Source organism: Pelecanus crispus, chromosome 2, assembly GCF_030463565.1.
Source record: "Pelecanus crispus isolate bPelCri1 chromosome 2, bPelCri1.pri, whole genome shotgun sequence".
In the NCBI taxonomy this organism is placed as follows: domain Eukaryota; kingdom Metazoa; phylum Chordata; class Aves; order Pelecaniformes; family Pelecanidae; genus Pelecanus; species Pelecanus crispus.
The window spans coordinates 96,400,223-96,423,329 of NC_134644.1; the positions used below are offsets into that span (position 1 = coordinate 96,400,223).

General features: G+C 38.9%; 2 protein-coding genes across 2 annotated transcripts in view; both read left to right on the plus strand.

Annotated features, from left to right (window-relative positions):
- The first annotated feature begins 464 nt into the window (after positions 1–464).
- UPP1 (uridine phosphorylase 1) lies at positions 465–9,073 on the plus strand. The gene is made up of 7 exons (XM_009481712.2): positions 465–517; positions 3,403–3,520; positions 4,033–4,191; positions 5,218–5,332; positions 5,774–5,983; positions 7,318–7,464; positions 8,934–9,073. Exons 1-7 carry the CDS (start codon positions 465–467, stop codon positions 9,071–9,073), a joined length of 942 nt encoding a protein of 313 aa, XP_009479987.1.
- An 8,817-nt stretch (positions 9,074–17,890) lies between these two features.
- Positions 17,891–23,107, plus strand: part of ABCA13 (ATP binding cassette subfamily A member 13) — a 208,996-nt gene continuing 203,779 nt past the window's right edge. The window contains 2 exon segments of the mRNA XM_075705757.1: positions 17,891–17,959; positions 22,362–22,455. Coding sequence (XP_075561872.1) covers positions 17,891–17,959; positions 22,362–22,455 — 163 coding nt within the window.

The following is a 23,107-nucleotide window of genomic DNA, read 5'->3' on the forward strand; positions in this document are numbered from 1 at the left end:
GTTTCAGGCATATGACAGTTAGAGATGAGCTTTGGACACCTTCTGGAGCCAGTGGTGAAAGGGGGGCTAAAGCTAGATCAACAATCCCTGTTGCTGTGGGAGGTATAGAAGAAAGAGAATTAGTTAGCTATGAGACTTACCTCTCTCTGGCCCGTGAGCCAGGTGTTGCTTATACCATGGAACAGAAGTAGTGGTGAGATGAGGGTTACGTTAGCAAGGGGTTAGTTTCGGCTTCAGTGGTTTGAAAGTGGTGATGCTTGGCCATAAAAAAATCGGAGACGCTCATTTTGCTACAGTTATAAAAGCTGTAGTGTGGCTGGATTATTTTGGGGGTTTAATATTCATGACAGTATCATCTATATAGATGGTTTCTATCACTGTTAATGATGCTAACTTTACAGATAGGACTATTTTGATGCACTTACATCTGATTTTTTTAAATATAATTCTAGGTATAAGCATACATGGCTCCTGGTCTCTCAAAGGAGAAGAAAACTGGTGATGAACAGTCTTCAAAGTAAGATTCAGAAATGAATTATCTTGTCCAAGTTTACACTTACCTTCCTCCCCAAACTCATAACACACTCATTTAGTTTAAGATAAAGTTTATGATACAAATGTTGATTATAACATCAAGTACCTAGTAGAAGCTGTTTTGACAAATGGAGTCTATCAGCATTAACCAGACCTACCCATAGGGCTTTGATGGTTAGCCATTTTCATTTATCACAGTAGTGAATTTTTCCAAGCATAGGTGATGTTTTTATTTTGTTTTTAATCCAGTGAACTGTTGAAATGTTGACTTTGGTTGCTGCATATGGCCAGAGCTATCTGCTTCAAGAGTTTGAACAAATACTTCAATATGTTTCTCTAATTCTTACTTTAAGCTTATTTTAGTAAAACTATATATGCATGTTTAGTCCTCAGATATTCATGTTTTGTTTAAACCCCCTGGAACTTGTAGGTGCTTTACAATAGTGAGGGGAATAAATTGTCTCCTCTTTAGAGTTACAGGCCAAAGTTTGTTTGTTTTTTTTTTTTATTAGGCAAACTTTTCCTCTACTGTAAATCTGTGGCATTGGTCCTATGTACACATAGTAATATGCTTACTTTTATTGCCTATTTTACCCCAGGGTCCAAGTCTGCAATTAGATCTGGATGGGCAGATAACCAGTACAAATTAGTAACAGGCCCTAGCTGCATTGAGGCGGTAGGTTGAAGAGCATTGCTGGTAGGGTATGAGATAAAACAGGTGAAAGATAGTCACTGCTGAAGAACAAAGCTGTATTTACACCAGGCACAAGGACAGTGGTGTTGGCACACACCACGTAAATTTCCCTGTACTTTTAACAGAGGCCTTGCCTTTTCTCAGTTCATTTCCCGGAGAGAAGCTTTTATTGCTGGTATTCTCATAAAGAAGGAAATATTATTTGCTTGCCTGAGAACAAATTGTAAAGTGATTTCAAATCATATCCTATTTGTATGTAAAAGCCATTCCAATAAACGTCAGCACAGCCAGCTATTTGATCTGCATTAATGAGTGACTCATTGAATATGAGTAGAGAGTCCCACAAAACTGAACAGGAATAATTCAGAGGAGGCAGTCTGGGAATTCTGCTCAAGTGAGCTGGCAAACTCCTGGACTGTCTGTGCCTTTCTGAACAGCCATAAACCTGCTCTTCATTTCTCCTGGAGTCAAGCAGGTCTCTCAGAGGGAAGAACAACGGCAACCAAAGCCTTTTTGGTTCTACCTCAGATGGGATTTGTGTGAAGAGAAGCAAATGGGGCATGTGGGAGATGGAAGTTAATTACTACTGAAGGGGCAAACGAACCACCCGCTTTGCTGGGCTGCTTTTTCAGTTGCTGAAGGGTGGTAGTCTGTGGTGGGCAGGGACAAATAGGGTGGATTGGGATGATACCTTTTTCTTTGGTTGTGCAGTTGCTACTGGGTACTTAGTGACATTGGAGAGAGAAATTCAAGAAAAGAAACAATTGTAATACTCAGAATATTAAGGTTGTAACTATTTTCTTTGCTTTCCGAGGAACAGTTCAGTGACCTCAGTGTGGACTCTAGGTCACTTTAGGCTTCTTGAGGTAACCAATGCATCCTGCACAGGATTGACAGATAAGACATAGGACCTACAGAAAAGCTCTGCCTTTCTGGAGAGGCATTAGAAGACAGACAAGATAACCAGAAACATCTAAAATAGTGCTAAATGCCTGTGTTCAGGCTTCAGAGTTGTTCTTGCAGTCTTAACAATTTTTTGCATAAACTCCAGGCAAACTCTTTTGTTTGTCTCCTCTGACAAAGCAGTTTGAATTTGCTGAGCCATGCTGTGACTGCAGTGAGCCTTCATTAAGCTATTAAGTCATCTTATGTCTGGAAGATATTTATTGCTTGATTTTGTCTCTCAGAAACTACTTTGAAGTACTGGCCTGTATTTTGCTTAAGCTTGTGATTATTGACTAGTCTTTCCTACCTGTTTCAATGGAATTTAAAACATCAAGTACAGAAGGCAGATGTTTTATGAATCATTCAGCTTGCTTCGTTAGTCCACTACCAGATTTCCCATGAAGGCGATCCCACATACGAAGTAGTTCAGTTTTCTCTCCTCGCTTTGTCATTTCCTGATTCTTCAGAAAGATTTTTTTTTTTTTTTTAAGCTGTATCACTTCCTTACAGGAACAACTTGAAAGGAAGTGAATTCTTTATACCTCTTCCTCTCTTTCCCTTTTTCTTGCCTTTTTTTCCTCTTCCATGGTTTTCTCTTTACTTCAGATTTCCATTTGCCTCTTTCCTCTCCTATTGCAGATACTCTTGTTACCAGTGTCATGTAGAATTTTTTCCTCCTGGCTGGATGATGCAGAGTTACAGTAACCCAAACTGCCAGAAATCCCTTTTGGGCCTGTTGATAAAGCCCAAATCTTCCCAACCCTCTCAGGTGGCTAGGAGGGTCAGTCAAAACACAGAGGTCAAGTTTGCTTTTCAGCTGTGCTACAGATTGTCTATGTAGTAAGGTGGCCTATTGAATAGTCTCTGGTCCTGCTCCCATTGTTCTGCTTACCATAAAGACCCACCCTGGTTCACAGCTTTAATATTGTTTAAGATAAAGGTTGCACTGTTGCAAATGCATCCTACTGTCTGTGCTTTTTTCCAGTAATATCATCCTGTGCAGTGAATGGAATGTTAAATATCATATGTGATTTATTACGAGATGGAAGGTGGTCATGAAATTTAGGGTTTCCTTAATGTAATGCATAAGGAATCAAAATAAGGTAATGCAGGCATACTTAGGTGTGGCATTTCCCAACTTCTACTGCTTGACTTTGCAAAATTAGCACCTGTTCAATGTAGCGTTTTGTATATACTCTGTATGTTTCACAATGCTGCTGTCCTGGCAGAGAGAATTTTATCCATCTCTGCAACCCTCACCTGGAGAAAATGAAGGAAGACATCCTGTACCATTTTGCTCTTGGGACTGGTACCCATGATTTTCCGGCAATGTTTGGAGATGTAAAGGTAAGACGCTTCATTTCATTCAGCAAGCCTAAGCTTTTCTGCAGAAGGTGGATGTGTAGGTGTCTTCAAAATAAGACTAAATATGTCAGCATACCACCAATTGAGGAATGAATGGAAAGGGGATAAGATTTTGTGGGTACTTGTCACTTTCAATATCAAGCAAAATTGGGGATAATTGTTTCTGACTATCTCTTCATCCAGTAAAAAGGAAAATGCTGCAGTCTCTATTCAGGTAGGACTCCCTTTTGGGGGGCCTTCAAGCCAGTATCTGTCCTTTACTGCTTTAAACAGGATGAAGGCATTTGAGTGCTATATAGAAGGTTTGTGTTTTTTTTTTTTTTCTCTCCATAATTTTTCTTCATGGCCTTTTAGAATGACTATGAGAAGAACCACATCTGGGAATAGCTTTGTGTTAACTGAAGGTGTTTGCATCCTCATGTTGATCTTTGCATGTGCTTTGATACACTGAATCATGCAATTCATTTTGTTTTGTTGAATACTGTCCACCCCAGTTTGTATGTGTTGGAGGAAGTGCTTCACGGATGAAAGCTTTTATCGCCTACATAGCTGAAGAACTGGGGCTTGCGAGCCCTGGTTGTGACTACCCTAACATCTGTGCCGGAACTGACCGTTACGCAATGTACAAAGTGGGACCTGTTTTGTCAGTCAGTGTAAGTACCTCACTTAATCGGATATGGGACACAGTCCAATAATGTGTTCGAGGTAGAAAATATGAATGCACATTTCTTTCAAACACTTAACAGAGAGAGTCAGGTTTTTAAGTTTCTATCAGCCATGCTCAAAATAGTGCAGTCAGCTAATTAAGAATTCCTTTTTCACCCTTTCTTGTAAGAGGGTGAACCTGTGAGACCTTCATTCCTTTCTTGCCTCCTTTTTCCTCAGTGCACCATTGAGATGTTACAGGAATGGCCTTCTAAGTTTTTTTTTAAGCAGAGTTACTGTTGCCTTGTCCCTGTTCTGTATCCTGGATAATGGGGCAAAAAGGTCACTTGATGCATGTGGGGTACTGGAGAAAATGGCCGTATCGCATCCAGAGCTAAGTATCTGCAGTGGCATTGTCAAATGTGCTAACATAGCTTAAGAGTAGCATTCCATGGGACTTGTGCTGCCAGCTCATGTATGTATTTTAAAACTTCATACCTTTAATTTGTAGACATGATTACATACTTCAGTTGGAGTTGCATAACTGTAGTATCATTCTGCACCCTTTATTTTGAGTTGTAATTATCACATTATCACGCAAGCTAAGGTGGACTTATATTTGCTGAACTTTGTGACTAAACCACAATGTCTGTGTTTTGAAAAAAATTAGCTTAACTATTCACTAGCACTTCAGATTGGTAAAAAATTAGAGTGGGTTTTTTCTTGTGTTTAAGAAAAGTTCTGTGATGAAGTGCATTTGTCAACTGTTAGGAAAGGACACTGCTTATACTTTTGAGAAAATTTTTAGAAATACTGTACTTCATCCATAGTCTGCTGAAGCCAGTGGGAGTCTTTCTGTTAATCTGCAGTAGCCTTTCAGTAGGCCTGTAGGTTAGGGGTTTTGCGAGAGTGAATTAGGTGACATTTGGAAAAAAGTATCAGGAAGGAGATACTTTGCAGCTCCTTCTTCTGTATATATTTGCATTGTCTGTGTCTATGTGAATGTTGAATATGAATTTCTGCTTTCATTTCAGCATGGTATGGGCATTCCTTCTATTTCAATCATGTTGCACGAGCTGATCAAACTGTTGTATCATGCCAAGTGTTCCAACATAACCATTATTCGCATTGGCACCTCTGGTGGAATAGGTATTTCCCTTCTTGATTTCTTTTTTTCTTTAAACCAAAGCATCTTTGTAGGAGAGTAAAGCATCTCTCTGCAAGTAAGTAATTGATGGTCAGAACAGTTTTCTGCAGGAGGTGAATAATTTTGCTTCTGTAATTTTGAAAGAAAAGGCAATATCTGCCTCTGGATAGAGAAAATGCACTTAAGAGATCTGACAATGTGAGGAGAAAGACATTCCTGTCCTGTATGAAAAGTATGAGATAAGAAAGACTCTATAGTGAAAAAGGAAAATTTTGTTCTTTCAGAAATTATTTGTAATAATAAACTGAAGCAGCAAAAAATTCTCTTGGTGAATTCAGGGGCAAAACTGCCAAAAGAAGCAGGATTGGGTCAAGATACGTATTTTATGTGTGTGGAAACTTCACACTACATTGTGAAGCTATATCTGTTTCTTTCTACTGCAGGTCTGGAGCCAGGCTCAGTGGTTGTAACTGCGCAGGCTGTAGATGCCACCTTCAAACCTCAGTTTGAACAGGTTGTTCTCGGAAAGACTGTAATTCGCAGTACAAACCTAGATGAACAGCTAGCTAAGGAACTGATGCAGTGCGGTAAAGAAATCGATCAATTCAATACAGTCATTGGAAACACTATGTGCACTTTGGATTTCTATGAAGGTAAGGCTGGCAACACACTAACAGAGGTATATTAGTAAGCAGCAATAGATAAATACTGAGTAATATTTTAACATTAAGGTTCCAGTTCACTGAACAGAACACATTTCCTACTTTGAGTTGTCTTGTCAATTGTAATTAACCTATTTTTCATATATGTAAAATCAAGCATTGTGCTTAGCAGTTTGCTGTACTGAACATTCAATTTTGTGGAGGTTTATTTTCCCCCAGCTCTAATAGATCCTCTGAAATACATATAGTCTACTATACACTTTTCACATGCTCATCAGTTAGGTACGTTTGTCACAAAATTTCTGTGATTTACTGAGGTGTCCTAGAGAATTAGAGGAGTAAGAATTATTTGTGGCTATTCTGGGGTTGTTTTTTTTTGCACTGGTTAAATATCTAAAGTAAATCTTTTCTAAAAGAAGTGTTGGAATTTGTTTCTCATGCGCATTTTGAGCAAAGCAGTGATCAGACAACTGAAGACAGTATTTTGCCAAGTTGTGTCGATGCTGCTACATAGGAGGGGCAAAGCTCCAAGGCTTACTTTGGATAAACATATAAACATTCAGGTGCTTTTCTGATCTCCCAAGTCTATTCACAAACATCTGTCAATCCTTGCAAGAACAGAGCGTAGATGGCACCTGATACTACTTTCTCTAGCTGTTACTGAATAGGTGACAAAGGGTGCAATGCAGAGGGGAACACGTGGTCTCCATAACAGTGCTCAAGCTTGGTCAGGAGCAGACGCTGTCTCCTTAGACACCGATCACAGGTGCAAGCTACAATAAAAAAAGGTGTGAGGAATGTTTTCAACTTGTACAGCAAAAACTGAGAACAGGCTCAAGGGCATTAGTTTAGGAGTACATCTTCTGAAAACAAAAAGATACTGAGTAGAACACTGTGTAATTTAACTTCACTGTACATAACCTGCTGCTGTTTTGTCTGTAGGTGTTATTCTTGAATAATTTGAATAAACTAATTTTCTCAAAAAATTACAATAGTATTAGCTAGATAGCTTAAGAGAGTCTTCATCTCTTACCTTAGAGAGTCTGCAAATAATAAAATGTTCATCCTTTTATGAATTTGAGAATGTAAGCTGGAGAAGGCCAGTTAAATTACCGTGATTCACCTTATAAAAAATGTGAGTAATATGTAGAAGCTCTAGCAATAGTTAAGAATCACTTTGTCCTATTTGTCTTACGCATGAAAGTAAAGAGTAGTAGTAAAAGCTCGACACTGTATAGGGGAAACAGCAATAATTGGATGTTTTAGAAACTGAATTTGTTCTGTGACTTCATCACTCTGAAAATTTCTACAAAATTAATTTGTAGGACAGGGCAGGTTGGATGGTGCAATCTGCTTATATAATGAAGAAGAGAAAATGCGATATTTGAAGGACGCTTACGATTCTGGTGTCAGAAACATAGAGATGGAGTCTTCTGTATTTGCTGCAATGTGTAATCTCAGCGGTATCAAAGGTAAACTAATTTAAAGTCACTTTATTCAAGCTATAGGAAGGTTTCTGCATTGCAGGAGGTTTGTGGTAAAAACTGCAAATGAGGTATTAACATACCTTCTGCATATAAAAAGAACCAGTTCTGATTATAGTTTTGTTGCTATGATTGTTTGATTTGTGCCATATGTATTCACAACTTATGCAAACTTCCTCACATAATTCTTAGACAGTTTAGTTCTGTGATTCACTATTCCAGCCCATGGCAAGCACATAAATCATTAAAGTACCTGATTACCCTGTAGCATTAATTTGTTTTCTTAGTTAGTTTTTTGAAGTTTACAGGAAGCAACTGGTTAATTTAAGCAATCAGGTAATTCTCATATACATAAAATTGTAATAACCTTTTATACGTTCATATCAAATTGAAAATATAAGTATTTTTTGTAGATTTATGGTCTTAATTCTTAAACAGTTGAAGATTTTTAGTAGCATCATGAATAAACCATTCCTAATCATAAAACAAATTTTTAATTTTTTTACAGAAGCTAACTAACTTTCAGTAAAGATTGGGGGCGGGGGGGCGGCGATTACAAATAATGTAATACAGTGCCTTTCTACTTACCGTGTTAACTATAGTCCCTCACTTTTCTTGGCAAGGAATTTCCCAATTTAAAACACTGATGTTTCACAAACTCAAGGAGGACAAAATGAAGAAAAATAAGTGAAAAGGCCAACTATCAAACATCCTCAGTTCTTACTGACTTGAGAGTGATTAAAAACCCAACCCGTGCTATCACTGAGCCATTAGGGAGCTTGGTCTTTTTTGCTGTCTCTACTTTGTAGGCCTGTAATGTGTATTACTGCTTGTGCTCTGCAAATTGGCACTAGCAGAAACCCCAGATACAGAGGAGTGATGGTAGAGCTGAGCTTGAGTGAGAGGAGGGATTTTACCTTTGGGGCTCTGATTACCAAAAGGCAGCAGATGAGTCTGAGATGATCCATGAGATCCTGATGTACTTGCAGTGCTCCCCATCCGTGAATGTCGAAGCGGTTCATCTGCTGGTTCCCGAGGAGTGGCACCTACAGCACAGGGATTTGAGTTGGGGATAAGGTAGATAGCAGAGGGCTGTAACTACATCTGCTAGAACAGTGTCTCTGATCACTTCCTACCAGTCAAGTCCTGGGTACTTACGAAATGTAATTCCTATCCAGAAAAACATAAGAACCATGATATGACAATAAGTATCTGCAGCTGCTTGAGAGCTCTTGCTTTATTAATGTCACGACCAGTTGCCTTAAACTAGTGTAACTTTTTTTATATTATCCACAGTATGCTAGTCCCCTAGCCTCTTATGGTACTATGCACCATTTTTTTGGGTTTGTTTTCTCTCATATTTCTAATCTTCTAGCTCTTTGTTCAAATGTTTATGCTTTTGGACTGTAGAAGTGCCAGAATGTCATTACTAACTAATGCTGTCTTTTAATTTCTAGCTGCCGTAGTGTGTGTCACTCTTCTGAATCGGCTTGAAGGGGATCAGATTAGTAGCTCACATGATGTACTTGTGGAGTATCAGCAGAGACCGCAGAAATTAGTAGGATATTTCATTAAGAAAAGCCTTGGGAAAGTATGAAATACCCATCTTTGTTTTATAGAAGCAGAAGGCTTTTGCAGAGCTGAAGCCGTGGTCATGACATCTGTGCATTAAAGGTCTTTTGCCTCAGAATACCTTACAGCATTTCCTGTGTCTGTGGAATTTAATCATTTATGTCACTGTGCTTTGGGAACTGAATGTGCTGAAAGGACTCCAGTTAAATTTTGCTTAGTTATGCATCGCTGCATATAAGATTCACTTTTCTGTGGATTGGAAAATGGATCTGTTACGAAGGACAAGCGTGATATAATATATGAAAAAGCCTTATTTATCCCTGCTGTAAAAGAAAAACTAGGAAGAACATAAAACTTTATTGCCAAGTACGTGCAAACCACCAAATTAAAATTAACTTAAGAATGCTAATCCCTTTCTTGTTGTTATAAAAAAATTATATAAATTCTAATTGTCTTTGTTGCTTCACTGGTAAAGAAAACTTAAATTGAATGCAGTTTATTTTTTGCAGTCTTTGACAAATAAACAATACTATTTTCATATATTAAAATTTCATGAAATTGCAAAGTGTGAGACTGAATTTTCTAAGCATTAAGGACTTGATGCTGAGCTGTTGAATAACTGTACTTCCTAGATATTGATGCAACAAGGTAATTCATATCCCATTTTAACTGTACGATTGAATCAATACCCAGGAAACATTTATGCATTAAGTAATATTGCATTGAAGAACTTGAAATCTTTTGCTGAATCAAGGCTCCAGCTTACTGCAGAGGAACCAAAGGCATTGAGGAGATGCACAGCATGTTCACAGGACTGTATTATGGTAGTTAATTTTTTTTTTTTCCTTTTACTTTGTTGCTTTTTAAATTGGTTATCATCTCCATGTCTTCAGGACGTGACATTCACTGTTGCAATGGTTTCCAGTTCTTCTAAAGAACTGGAGAATACCTATTGACTGTACATGCCATCAAAACCATTTCTGCAATTTTTTGCGCTACCATTTGCCTAGTGTTTGGGTTTTTTTTAAAATTGTACTCATTGCTGCTTTGGTGCTGTGGTTTGAGGATAAATACATGGTCAGCTAAAGAAAAATGCATTTATCTCTCTTTTTTTTTTTTTTTTTTTCCCCCCTTCCCTTCTCTCCTTTCTTTTCTCTCTACTGCAGTGGAGGGTCCAGTCCTAGCAGGAGTCACAGGTCAAAAGGGTCTGAATAAACTTTCAGAACAGCTGCCACTGATCCAGCTAAATGAGATTTTTCTTTTTGAGGATGGTAGTCTGCAACACTCTGTTAACAAGCGTAAGACTTGAATCTAAGAGGGGGTGATGTAGTAGTACGTACATTCACTGAGATGTGGCAGAAACTGGAAGTAATATGATGAAAACACTAAAAAAGGAAGGGATGACTTGTGAACAGGAAACTGCCAATGAGGATTAGTCTCCTTAAATTTGATTAATTTTCAACTGGAGAACAGATAAAAAGATAAAAATACTAAATTTTAAAAAATTTACTGATTTAGTCTTCCTTTAATTTTAAAAACACATTTTCTCATTTATGCTCAGGTTATACAATAAAGGTAAGTTTTCAGAGAAAGCCTTTTTTTTCCCTAAGCTTAAGCAAAGGAGTCAGGTGGGAACGGCTCCACATTTTGTTTGAATCGTTCCTCCCTTATTTAAAAAAAAAAAAAAAAAAAATCTGCGCTTAAGTATGTCTAGTGCTTGCCTGGGCATTGCACAAAGCCCTGTGAGGTCCCTTGGGAAATGTGCTACAAAGCACATCCTTGCTCTGCAACCTCCTGGTGTCAGAACAGTAGCAAGGAGATAAAAAGGAGATCGCTTAAGAAGCAATGTGCTGTCCTCTAGGCTGAAGAAAAGCTTATACCAAATCGCCATTGTAAAAGAAATACTATGAATTACCTAAAGAGGAGAAAAAATATTTTATCAAGAAGACAAAGAAACACCTAATGTGGCTCTGCGAAGCTTTGGGGAAGCATATTACTGCAGTTGTCCTGGAGGTATGAATCTGAAATGGTGTGATTTGTCTTTTTAAAGGAAGGACAGCAAGAATCTGGAGAAAAAGTTCTTAAATCATTTAACAGTTTGAGCTGTCAATTGAAACTACAAAGCTTTTGTATTTACAGTCATATAAAGTAGGCACTTCTATTTTGATAACTAGTATGAAAACTCTTATGTGCTACATGCCAAAATATAACTAGCATTGTGGCCTGGCTGAGTTGGAGCTAAGGTTCAAGCATTCATGGAATGATGCAACTAATTCTATTAAATCAATACACAAGACCCTAGCAGAAACCCCTGGAAGACTTTAGCCATTCACTTTTTGCCAATACGTCCCTTTTCCTTCCCCCTCTTCCTTAGGACATTGTACTTTTCTTCTGCTAAAATATTTTTCTTCTGTGCTTCCTAACAGATGGAACGACATGCATGTGTGACAACTTAGAATTCCAAGGAAACCAAGTATCTTCCTGTTTCTACTGTTCACCGTCCTGTAATGCTGTATTCCTAATGCAAGAGGGTGCTCTATAGACACATCTTATGTGCAGTAAAATCCTTAGCTTCACAGGAAACTTGCCAGAATGTTACCCTGATAAGAACAATTGTATTTTCCCTTGTGACTGCATCTGGACAGAGAGATAAAGAAATGAGTCAGCTGTGTGCATCCGGCGGTGAAGTTACCTTCCTGTAGGTTTTACAAAGACGTCCATAAAGAATTATAAAATATTTAACCAGCTTTTATATGCAAATCAATTATTTAATATTAGGCATTCACATGCTTTCTGTAGAACGTGAATCAGGATTTGGAGTGGTGATATTTTTAAAAGCATGCATGATAATGCATACAAGTTTGATATTACATAGTGCAGTGTGTCTTGGTAGGTCTACAAATCCTGCAAACCTTGGAAACCTCAATTTCAAATCAAAGGCCTGCCTTTGTTCTCTATGCCACCCTGAACCTAGCAATACCCTACAGAATCAGTTTACTCCAGAGATCAGAAGGGGTAAAAGTAAAGAAGGAAGGTAGAAGATACAAATAGGGTGGATGTTAGAAGGGACAAAACAGTGGTTTCTACCAATGGTTTGTTCTGTGATTCACGGTGTTCTTCTGGCCTGTTCCTACCCTTTTGTTAAAGAGATGGTTGAGACCATAATGAAGATAGATAGGCTAGAACACATTAGTTTCACATTTGCGAGAGATTGAGAATGTGCAGTGACTTGATTAGTGACTTGAAGGAGTGGATTTTTATTTTTGGCATCTTGATATACTTCAGAGAAGGATTTTCTTTAATGGAAGGTATGAGAAATCCTGAAAAGCAACATTTTGGAATGACATATTGCCAGAAGTGCTTAGAGTATGAATGTTTTTATCTGTCCTTTAAAACCCAAGCAAAATAATTCAGTAATTTCAGTATTTCTTGAAAATATACACATGTAATATGCAATATCTTTTAAAAAAATTCTTCCTAAGCGCTTGCAAAGGTTTTTCAGTGCATTATGTAACAGAACTGGATTTTCTTCTCAAGACTGGATCTCAATATTTTCCTAAATAAAAGGTTTATACAGTTGAATTGGAGATGTGTTTCATTTCCATTGACAAGATAGGTGAAAGAAACTAAAGTGTGAAAGTTTTTAGACTAGCCCATCAGCAATCAGTTATATTCCGAATGCAGTGCTGAGTAGTGCAAGCAGCAAACTGAGCTTTGGGGATTGGGTCTGCATGCAACAACTGAATACAAAAAAGCACAGTGTGATTTGATGGCACCATTGCAGTTTGCTACAAGATGTTAAGGTTTGGTTTCCCTAAAAGTTTCTCAGTCTTTAAGTTGGAGTGACTTAAATACATGCTTTCTTTTTCTAAAATAATTACCATTTAATATTATTCTCCAGAGTATGAATTAAATTACAGTTTAAAAAGCCTTCTGCCTGAAGAGAAAGGAGGTCACTGAACAGAGCAACATTAAATCTGAAACTATGGTACAGTAATAGAAGAAAGAGTAATGCTGACAGGGACAATGCTTTAGCTCGGGCTACAAACAAAATGCAGCAGCAAAGACAGACAGAGCTGGTTTTACATGACACAGAAACCTCATTCCAGATGCTTCTTGTTGGCGCTGAGCTTGTAACCGTGAGAAAATTTTCAGTTTACTATCAGTCTGTCATATTACAAGAATAAAATTCCTAGAGCTGCCCAGAAGCTCAGACAAACCACTGGCCTCCTTGTGAGATCGGGTCTGGTTTGTTTGTTTAATGTGTAGCCCTATTATTTGACCTTGCCCACAACTAACATTCTTCATCATATCCTAACTTTGCACGCAGGAAGTGTCTCCCAGGAAAGATGCTACTAATTGATGTCATCCTGCAGGCGCTTGTCTGCAAAGCAGGTCTGTGCCACATAAATATTTACAAGTAGTACTCCTAATAATGTTAAAAGGAAAGCCTTGTGATCACACAATAAACCTTGTGAAAGAAATTGTGGGTGGTGATAGGAAAATATGCTCTTTTACCAGATTCCCAGCCATATTCTCATGTGGTTTGACTGCATTCCTGTCTACCAAATGGTATTTTTGGCTCCTGGGCTTTATCCTACTTAACATATAAAACTATGTTTCTTTGAATGTACTTGCAACCTACTCTAATTAGCTTATATTAAAACTGTAGGCTAGACATGGTGTGTTGATGGTGTCATATTATAAAGCAGTCAAGTTTTAAGACCAGGAATGGATGTTGGCAGAAGGTTTTCTGCCTTTTCTGCCCCAGTGGTTTTGGATAGCTTGCATATTATAAGAGTAAACTTTTAAGTTAAAACCAAGACAAAGCCTGCTAAAGCTTAGCAGAAGCAGGAAAGGGCAGGTCACTCTGTCTTGTCCTCACTTGGAGACGTGATTCTGAGCATAATTTTTTATTCCATTCCAAAAGGAATGAGTGGAGCACATGATGAAATACACGACCTTCTAATTCGCCCTGCAATATTCAAGATGTTCCTGTTGACTACAGCCACTCTGCTAAGAAGCCCTGAAATCATATAGTTTATTTAGCCTGCCAGCAGCTGTGCTGCGTTTGAAGCTTTTTAAGCTCTTTGTACATGCAACTCCTAAACAAAGTTGCTATTTAGGGCTGGCACTTCCACAGGATACTGCTTGACACTGTACTGGTGAAACCTAGATCACTCAAAAGAGCTTCCAGGATGCCAGCAATATAGCTGATGCACCTTTCCAAAAATACTCAGAACTGATTTACTTTTCCTGCCTGTGTGCTTAATTTTTAATATTTTCGCCTCTTTGTGCCAAGGGTTTGTTGTGGAGGGCAGGGGGTGGTGGTTTGATTTCATATTTCTCATATTTATGTAACATTGCAAATAATACTATCAAGCTCATACATCCTGTTTCTTCTAAAATTACTTTTAGAAGTAATTTCCCAGAATGCCACTGCAGGGATTATTCTTGGTTGAATGTTTATGAGGTATCAAAACAAATTTTGTTCTAGAAAAACAAGTCTGCTACTGGAGAACACCATGCTAGACAAGATTGAATTTCTTTAGGAAAGGACAATGATGTATGAGGGCAAATTAAGTTAACAGAACTCACTGGTGAAAGGTGTTTGTCTGTTGGGTGACTTATGTAGTAAAATGAGGAGTAAATAGTTCATTAGTACTGAGTAATAATTGCTTACAAAATAGTTCCTTCCTGTATCCATGAAAAGCTGTTTAGTATTAAAAAACAGAATGCAACATTTATGAGTATGTGATTATATAGAGCGTAATAAATTATGCACATCACACAGTTGGATGAGCAGAGATTTTGCAGAATTACTTGTTCAAAATAATTTGGCAAATGGTTCATGTGAGCGGTTTTACCTTACATACTTACAGCCAGAAACTGTCTTCCATATCAGTTGCTTTGATAAATAACTGCTTGTAATTAATTATGCTGACTGATTAGTTTATCGTTTCCTACAAATCACACACTACAGATTCTGCTCCCCAGCTTTCCAAAATGGCTGTGTGAACCCATACATATATTTACAATATTCAATTACTGACAAATATTTGATTAAAATTGCATACTTCAGCTGTGCGCAGAATTTTCAATTCAGCTGTGTCAGAATTTCACCTTTGGTCCTCCTGAGCAAAATTAGTGTACGCACTCTGAAATAGCAGGGATTTTAGCATTGCTTGACTAAAAGCAGAAACACCCCTTATGCAAATGCCAGCCAGCTGTGAAGTGGAGATCCTTGGTGAGGTACGTTCTTCCTTTTCGGTTGTTTGCCCGGCTACGCTTTGCCACCATGGGGTGTGCAGAGAGGAGAGCCCCAGAGCTGGGGGGGTGATGGGAGAGGTGAGATGCTGGGGGACATGCGACTCTGCTACGCAGCACGGGGGCTGCTCGTCAGCGCTGGAGGGAACAGAAAGGTGGTAACGTGCTTGGCGACCGCTGGAGGTGCGCGCTTTGCCGGTACCGCGACGATGGAGGTGAGGCGTGGGAAATAGGGGTTAATGGAAGAACAACAGAAGATATGCTCAACAGACCTGCCTTCATACATAACTAACTTAATCCTGCCTTAGAGGTACAAACACGCTTAACATCATTTAGGTAAACACTGAACTACTTAGCTTTTTTAGTACGTCCTGAGGACTTTCACATTTCTGTTCAAAGCTAAATGGTCACTTCAGTAATTTTTCAGTCTCAGAGCAGAGAAAAGAAAAGGAAATCCCACCATATTTGAGGAATAAAGGCATTCAACTAGTCATATTCTGCCATGACTGCTTCTGTGATTTCTGCTGTGCTGGGAGGCAATTTTTACCGGTATGTACAAATTTATGAATTCATGACACCAAAGTAATCTGTTTTTTCTCTACTCCTTGAACCCACAGAAATGTAAAAATTAAAACAGAAATTTGCACCATCTCAAATACAAAGATTTTGACAGATTAATCAGTCAGTTTAACATGAAGTGGAGTAACTAAGGTTCACAACATGCTCTGGAGGGCCAAAACCTGCTGCTGGGTGACCCGAATCCAAAGCTTGGGAAAGGGAAGCTCAGGCGTTGTGCGTAAGGCACCAGCTGAAGCGCATCTCATGGAAACTGGCAGAGCTCAGTGGACCTACAGATGTGCAGTTCCTCACAGCAGAAGTGAGAGACTTACTAATTTATTAGACTGCTGCTTTAGCTCAAATCTAGTGGAAATTTGATTCCTCACTGGTGACTTCTGTATCCAAAAAGTTTTTACATTTTGGGGGATTTTACTCTTAATGTGGAAAAATAGCTGCGAATGTTAAGATGTCCCTTTCGCTCAATAGTAATATGTTTTGCAGAAAGTGTAATGATGAAATTTACTCAGCAATGATGAGAAATAAAGATTATTTGTTCAGGCATCGCACAGTCCTGTGTATGTATGTGTGATTCATGATTCAGATTCTAGGTGGTTTCATAGAATCATAGAATGCTTTGGGTTGGAAGGGACCTTTAGAGGTCATCTAGCCCAATGCCCCTGCAGGGAGCAGGGACAGCTTTAACCAGATCACGTTGCTCAGAGCCCCGTCCAACCTGGCCTTGAATGTTGCCAGGGATGGGGCCTCTACCACCTCCCTGGGCAACCTGTGCCAGTGCTTCACCACCCTCATTGTAAAAAATTTCTTTCTTATGTCTAGTCTAAATCTATTCTTCTTTAGTTTAAATCCATTACTCCTTGTCCTGCCACAACAGGCCTTGCTAAAAAGATTCTCCCCATCCTTCCTATAGGCCCCCTTTAAGTACTGAAAGGCTGCAATAAGGTCTTCTCACAAATCACCTTGTATAATGGCAGCGTTATGCGTCTCCATTGACCACAGAAAGAGCTTTTGGGGACCAGATTCTATCTTAGGCAATTCATTTGGGTAGAACAAAACATACAGAAAGCTCACTCCTCTGCTGAAGGTGGCATTCCCGATTGGTAGGGCAGTTGTCCTCCCCCCCAGTAAAAGAGCCCAGCTCCGCACCGCCAGACACCTGCTGCATCTCCAGGCGGCCCTGCTGCCACAGGTATGCGCAGGCTCCCCTCCTGCAGATGCCTCTGCACAGCGCCAGGGATTGCCCTCCCTCCTCTTTGCTGAAGGAAATGCTGGAAGACCGATTTTCATCCTGGATGCATGTGACGATTAATTAACACAGTTTTGTGACTTGTAGAAATATGCCACCTTTATGTGTAGGTAATGTATACTGAGAAAGGAGAATGAAATGTCAAACACACACCCTTTATAAGATAAAATCAAACAGTCATATGATGATGCAATGGGGCCACCACAGTGCTAGGTATATACTTAAAAGGGTGTTCTGGAAGTATACAGACATTTATAGGGCTATGTGGTTACACAGTGTACTTATGTCCCTACTATTCTTTTTTTCAAAAATCTAAGCATATGCATGCAAAATGGCATTAACACTGCAGTGACAGAAAATCACAAAACTCTGGAAAACGGCAAATGTCCGCTACATATTCTTCTTTCCTGTTGTTTGTATTCATTCAGTTTGTATTTTCATTCCAGAAAAGCAGAGGCAAGTGCAGAATGTATACTGTAAAGCACCCTGAAGGCATTTACACAAACCCATCCCCTTACTGTTCATTGCACTCAGAAGCAAATGGAAAGATGAGATTCCTCAATGAATACAAAACAAGAGGCAGAAACATAATCTCATCTTTTCTCAGCAAGCAGGCAAATCTCTTGCACCATTCTCTAGTGCTGGAATTAATCAGCTTCTGAATAATATGTTCAGACTGCTTGGTGAGATGATTCTGAGTTAAAAAGTCCTCAAGAAGCCGCCTGCAAGTGGATGAAGGAAAGAAAAGACGTTATGGGGCATGCTGTACAGCAGTTCAAGGCTCTGTTTTGGAAGAATTGGCTCTGCCGTGTGAGGCAACTGGTGAGTTTTTGTGCATGATAAAAAAAGGAATATTTAAAATCTTCTTTCAATATCTGTTGGAAAGAATGTAGGTATCGATTTTCCTTTTTCACTGCAGATTGTTAGGTTGCACTGCAGGTTGCATAGGCTGGCTGCAAGTGGTTCTTGTTTTGCCTTTGGTCTCCTAATTGTTGAAAACACAAGTGGAGAACAACAGTGTGTTTTAATTCTAAAATGGCTGAATACAACAATGCTCCCCAGTTTGCAAATGAATAGGAAATCTCGTAAAAGTTTTGAAGAGCCACAGCTGCTCTTTTAGTTATCTTTAGATACTACCAGTGCTTGTAGCAGTGGCAAGGATGAAAATCAATTTTCTTCACATTACAGGTACTCATTGGTAATGTAAGAAAGCTTGCACAATTGTGATCAAAATCTAGATATGGGGAATGCAAGGATTGTGTATTAAGATTGCATATACTTCTAAATTTCCTTTCGTATCCAAAATTTCCTTTCTTATCCAAAGCCTAATTTAACCTTTCAAATTCTCATATGCAGAATGTGGCAGGTACTTCAACAGCAGTCAAAATTAAAATAATACTGAAATATGAGATGAGATGTCACTGCTAGCTTTTACTGTGATTGACATTTTTTAATTTAAGATAGAAGGAAGCAAATTTTCTCAAGTGAGATAACATTTTTGTGGAAAGAAATGTCACTTCAATTAATAGTTTCTCATTGATTTTCCTTGTATGTGATGATGTGGGGATTTGCAATGAGGCATGTTGGCTGCTTTGGATAGGATTACCTCAAATAATTAAACATACAGCTTTTCATTTCAGAAATATTTCACTTAAATAATATTGTGATTTAGAAGGAGAATTTCTTCTCCAAATGATTTCAAGTCATGTTTCTTAATATGAAAGACATTTTGGGGGGAGGGATACTGTTGGTTGTATTGTTCTCCATTTTTAAACGCTTCTGTATGCTCCCTGTTCCTTGTGCATTAAGTGGCTTCTCAGCACCTCGTGTTCCCTTCGATGCTGACCTATTTCTCTTCTTGCTCTGTCTAATTTTCCCTCATATATTTTTGAAGGACAAAAATCTTCATTCATGTAAGTTTTAAGTTTGCCTAATAGGTAGCTTTCCTGAAAAGAGAGCTCACTGGGATGCAGACCTCCCTAAACCAGGAATTACAATTAATGACCCAAAGCAAAGTTAATTCTGTCTGTTCAGAGCCAGGAGCTGCCCTGAGGAATTTGCAAAACCTCCTTATGTGCTCATTGTGTGAACACTGAGCCATGAAGGCGCTCCATCTGCAGTTATGCAAGGAGAAATCCGGGTGGATTGTCCACCTATGCAAAGGGCAGGTCAGGACCTTGTGAATCTCAAGAGAGAAGGATCTCCTGAAAGATCTGATGTGCTTCAGCTCTGTATTATATTGTGTAGATCTGTCTGTAGAAGGTAATTGTCTTCTCATGGTTATTTATCAGCAGTTAGGGCTAGAAGACAAGTATGGTCTGTTGAACTAATGATGTGTCACGAGTGTCATGTGGCATTAGTTGATATCACAGTGAAAGAGCTGTGAAAGATGGAAGTGTTCTGTAAAGAGTAGGTGTTTTGACTGAAATTCAGACAGGCATCAGCATGTCTTAACATCATTCAAAGGCAGCACAGGATAATATGTACGTGTGGACATCAGTTGGATTTTGAAATGGCAGTTGTGCAGAAGATACCTTCTCATATTTGTTTTCAGAAGCTTTTGCTTCTGAAGTACAGATTCTGGAAGCTCAGGACATGCATACTACCAGGAAACTGTATTACTTAAGTTTTCTATCACTGCATGTCTTAACTACTGTTTGTACAGTATTTATTACCATCCAAATTTGCAGCTAGGTAGAGCATGAAATGTGATTCCCAAATTCTCTTGTACTGATACCCTACTATAGAGGAGAATTGGGATTATAATCAAGTTGTGAAATGCTTGGAGTGTGTAGTTGCTAATACGGCTATTAGGAGAAAACAGAAATATCACCTATCCTAAAACTATGCCTTTTTTAAAAAAGTTGCTATTATTAATAATTTTAATTTTGGATTAATGTTAAGCATGGGAGAAAATGCCGGTATAATTCCTGCTCTTCATCTACCCCTACAATAAGTGTCATCTTTGCCCTGCTTCTGTCCTTTATAGTTCATGATCCTTTCTTCCACGTCTTAAAAGATACAAACATCCCTAAAAGTTGTTTACTGCCAACTGACCTCTGTTTTGCACTTGTATGTTTTTGCATCGGTGCAAAAAAAGAAAAATAAAATAACAGTGAACAGTTACAAAGTTGTCTGCTTTTATCAGCCAGGTCCTAAAGCTCCATTACCAAATTCCCTGTTCTTTCCAGGTGCAACTCACCAGAATGGCATGAGCTCTCAGACCCCAGTTTCCCTCCGTGCCTGGGCAAAGCAGCTGCACAAGGGCTGCCATCTTTTAAATGCCCTTTCTTTGGACCTTCTTCTGTTGGTGCCTTTCCTATTTGAACATGAGTATACCACATTATATTATATACATTATACATCAGTATTACTTCCTACCTTTACCGGGAATGATTTGCTCAATAAGATCAATTTTGCTTGCTTAATGTCTGCAGCATGCTGATGGTTCATTGAGTCCTCCAACCTATGTCAACTTCAGCCCAACCTGTTGTTGTTGCCTCTGCAGCTGCCTTCTCAGTTCTTGTGCTTGTCCCAGATTCTGCTGTTATCACATGCTCTGCAGGAGCCAGCTGAGCTTTATTTGCCTAAAAAAATCATGAGCTTACCAAAGGACAGGACTGCTAAGGGCTCTTTTTGGGGTTGGCAAAAAAAACCCCCGCAACTAGTTCAGACTCCCTCACGTCCAAGCATCAGCAGCATGGTTGCTGCTGTTGCTGGTTGAGATGGTAATAAGAACAGCTGGGGCAGACTACGGCAACGTGGTCAATGTGATTACTTCTTAATATTCCTAGGTTCTCTGCAATTGCTATTATCAACATCCAGACTCATGGTACTCTAACAAAGAAAGGCATAAGCATGTTAGACTGAGAAGTCTACCTCTGATAAGCCATTAATGCATACTGAAATTCTGGAGATAAATGGAAAATGGGGAAATTATTTGTTTTCCTAAAACCTTCTAAACAACAGAAGTTATTCTAATAGGCCTATACTTGGTTGGCTCACTGGTATTCTCCAGTTGCAAATTTGATATATTTATTAAACCTTGAATTTTATAGATTCACCAAAATCATTGCTATTTACCCTATTCTTTAGGTGCAATGAGGGTGAGATTGAGCCACAAAAAGTATATCATACATGGATTTAAAATTTGAATATTTTGGGGACATACATGGTGGGAGACATAAACACAGAAAAGCAAAACAAGGATAACCCTTGAATAAACCTAAACGATTCTATGATTCTATGATTCAACTCTGGCAGTTTAGAAATAAATATCCTCAATAGCCTTCGGAGAAGTTAATAGCCTCTATTGGGAGGTCTTTAGTGTGGTTCTTTGTCATTGCTACTACACTTCTGTTACTGAGTTTGGTATTCATACTTTCCTAGCACTTTTATCAGTGAATCTAGAAGTCTTTTGAAAGTTGGTTGAATAGCAGTTTCTTCCTTTTTGCAGCTGAAAATTGAGACAATTTTTTGTGGTGTCCCCCCCCCCCCCTTTTTTTTTTTTGTTTTCCCCTCTGTGCTATCTGTTTGGGGGTTGCATCCTCTGCAATTTGCTCAGAGGAGACACGTGCAAAATCTGCGAGTCCCGCAGTGCACCAGCTTGGGTGCCTTCTCAGTGTGGCCCTGGAAATGGGAAGGCAGGGAAACAAGAAGCAAGCGTGGCAGTGGGCAGCCTCCGGCCCATTAGCTTGGTCTCACAACGCCCTGCTGCTGGAGGTGATGAAGGCAGCCTTTGGAGAGAGGTGACTGCAGGTGAAAGAAGAGGTGTAATGCTGGAAGTCGGGAACCCGGGAAGGACAAGGAGGTATGCCACCGGGCAGGGCTCAGGACAGCAAGCTTCAGGGGAGCGCGAGGAGTTGCAGCAAGGTGCAGAATGCTGCTGGCTTCTTAGAGGGCTCAAGTACGGGAAAGCTGGATGCCACTGTCATTGTGTTGTCAGAGTTCCTGTGTTGACCAGAGGGAAATATCTACAAACACTATAAATAGAAGAAGTGAAAACTGATTTTGTACTCTGAAAACAGGGTATTTGGCAAAGTTATAAGGATTTTAAATAGAAGTCTTAATTGCTAACTTGCTTTTAATCATCTTATTTTCCCTTAAGTAGTTGTAGAGAGGATATTTAATTTTTTTTTTTTATTAAAATATATTTGTATTTTAATGATTTGTGCCCAAATCCTGTTTTCTACAGTATTGATGATGTTTTGATTTCCCTTTTCAGGTCCTGTCTCTCACTGAAATACTCTGGCCATGTGTCCTTTTTTTGATTCTGGCTGCAATCCGCTTCCAGGAGCCCCCAAAATACAAGGAAAACTGTATGTTTTGTTTCACCTGTGTTCTCTTTTGGTTGCCTCTGCTTGTAGAAGTGTCTAGGAAATATTAGAGATATGCTAGAAGGGGGGAATTAAATGTAGTGGAGTCAATGGAAAGAATCCTACAGTGGGATTCAGTGTTGTCTAGCTGTGGATCTGAGCAAGTCATATTTAGGCAGCAAAGAAATACAAAGTCTAAGGTCTGATTTTTCAGACCAGTTTTAGATGTCTACTGTGGAGTAAGGTGGATTACTTGGGTTTTAGTTGTACTTACTTCCTTCTGTTGAGTAATGGAGCTTAGATGACTGGCTCAGAGGTAGATAATTATGCAATAGATATTAACAGTTAGACAAGATGAATCTTGCTCCTGCCCACTTCCTAGGATTTAGAATGAACATTTTGTAAATAACAAATTCTTCCATTTCCATCAACACTTTGAAGCTTGTTATAACTACCTCCGCCTTATAAAGTCCTTTTTGCTTTTATTTTGTCAAATGTTAACTTCATTCAGAAAAGAATGACTTGTGATATTATAGTCTATGGAGTTTATTATTTTGTTATTCACAGATATTAGTAAACTGGGGATAAACCAGCTTTACTGACATTAGAAACCAATTTGGTAAAACAATTACAGATTTGTAGAGTGAAACATCTA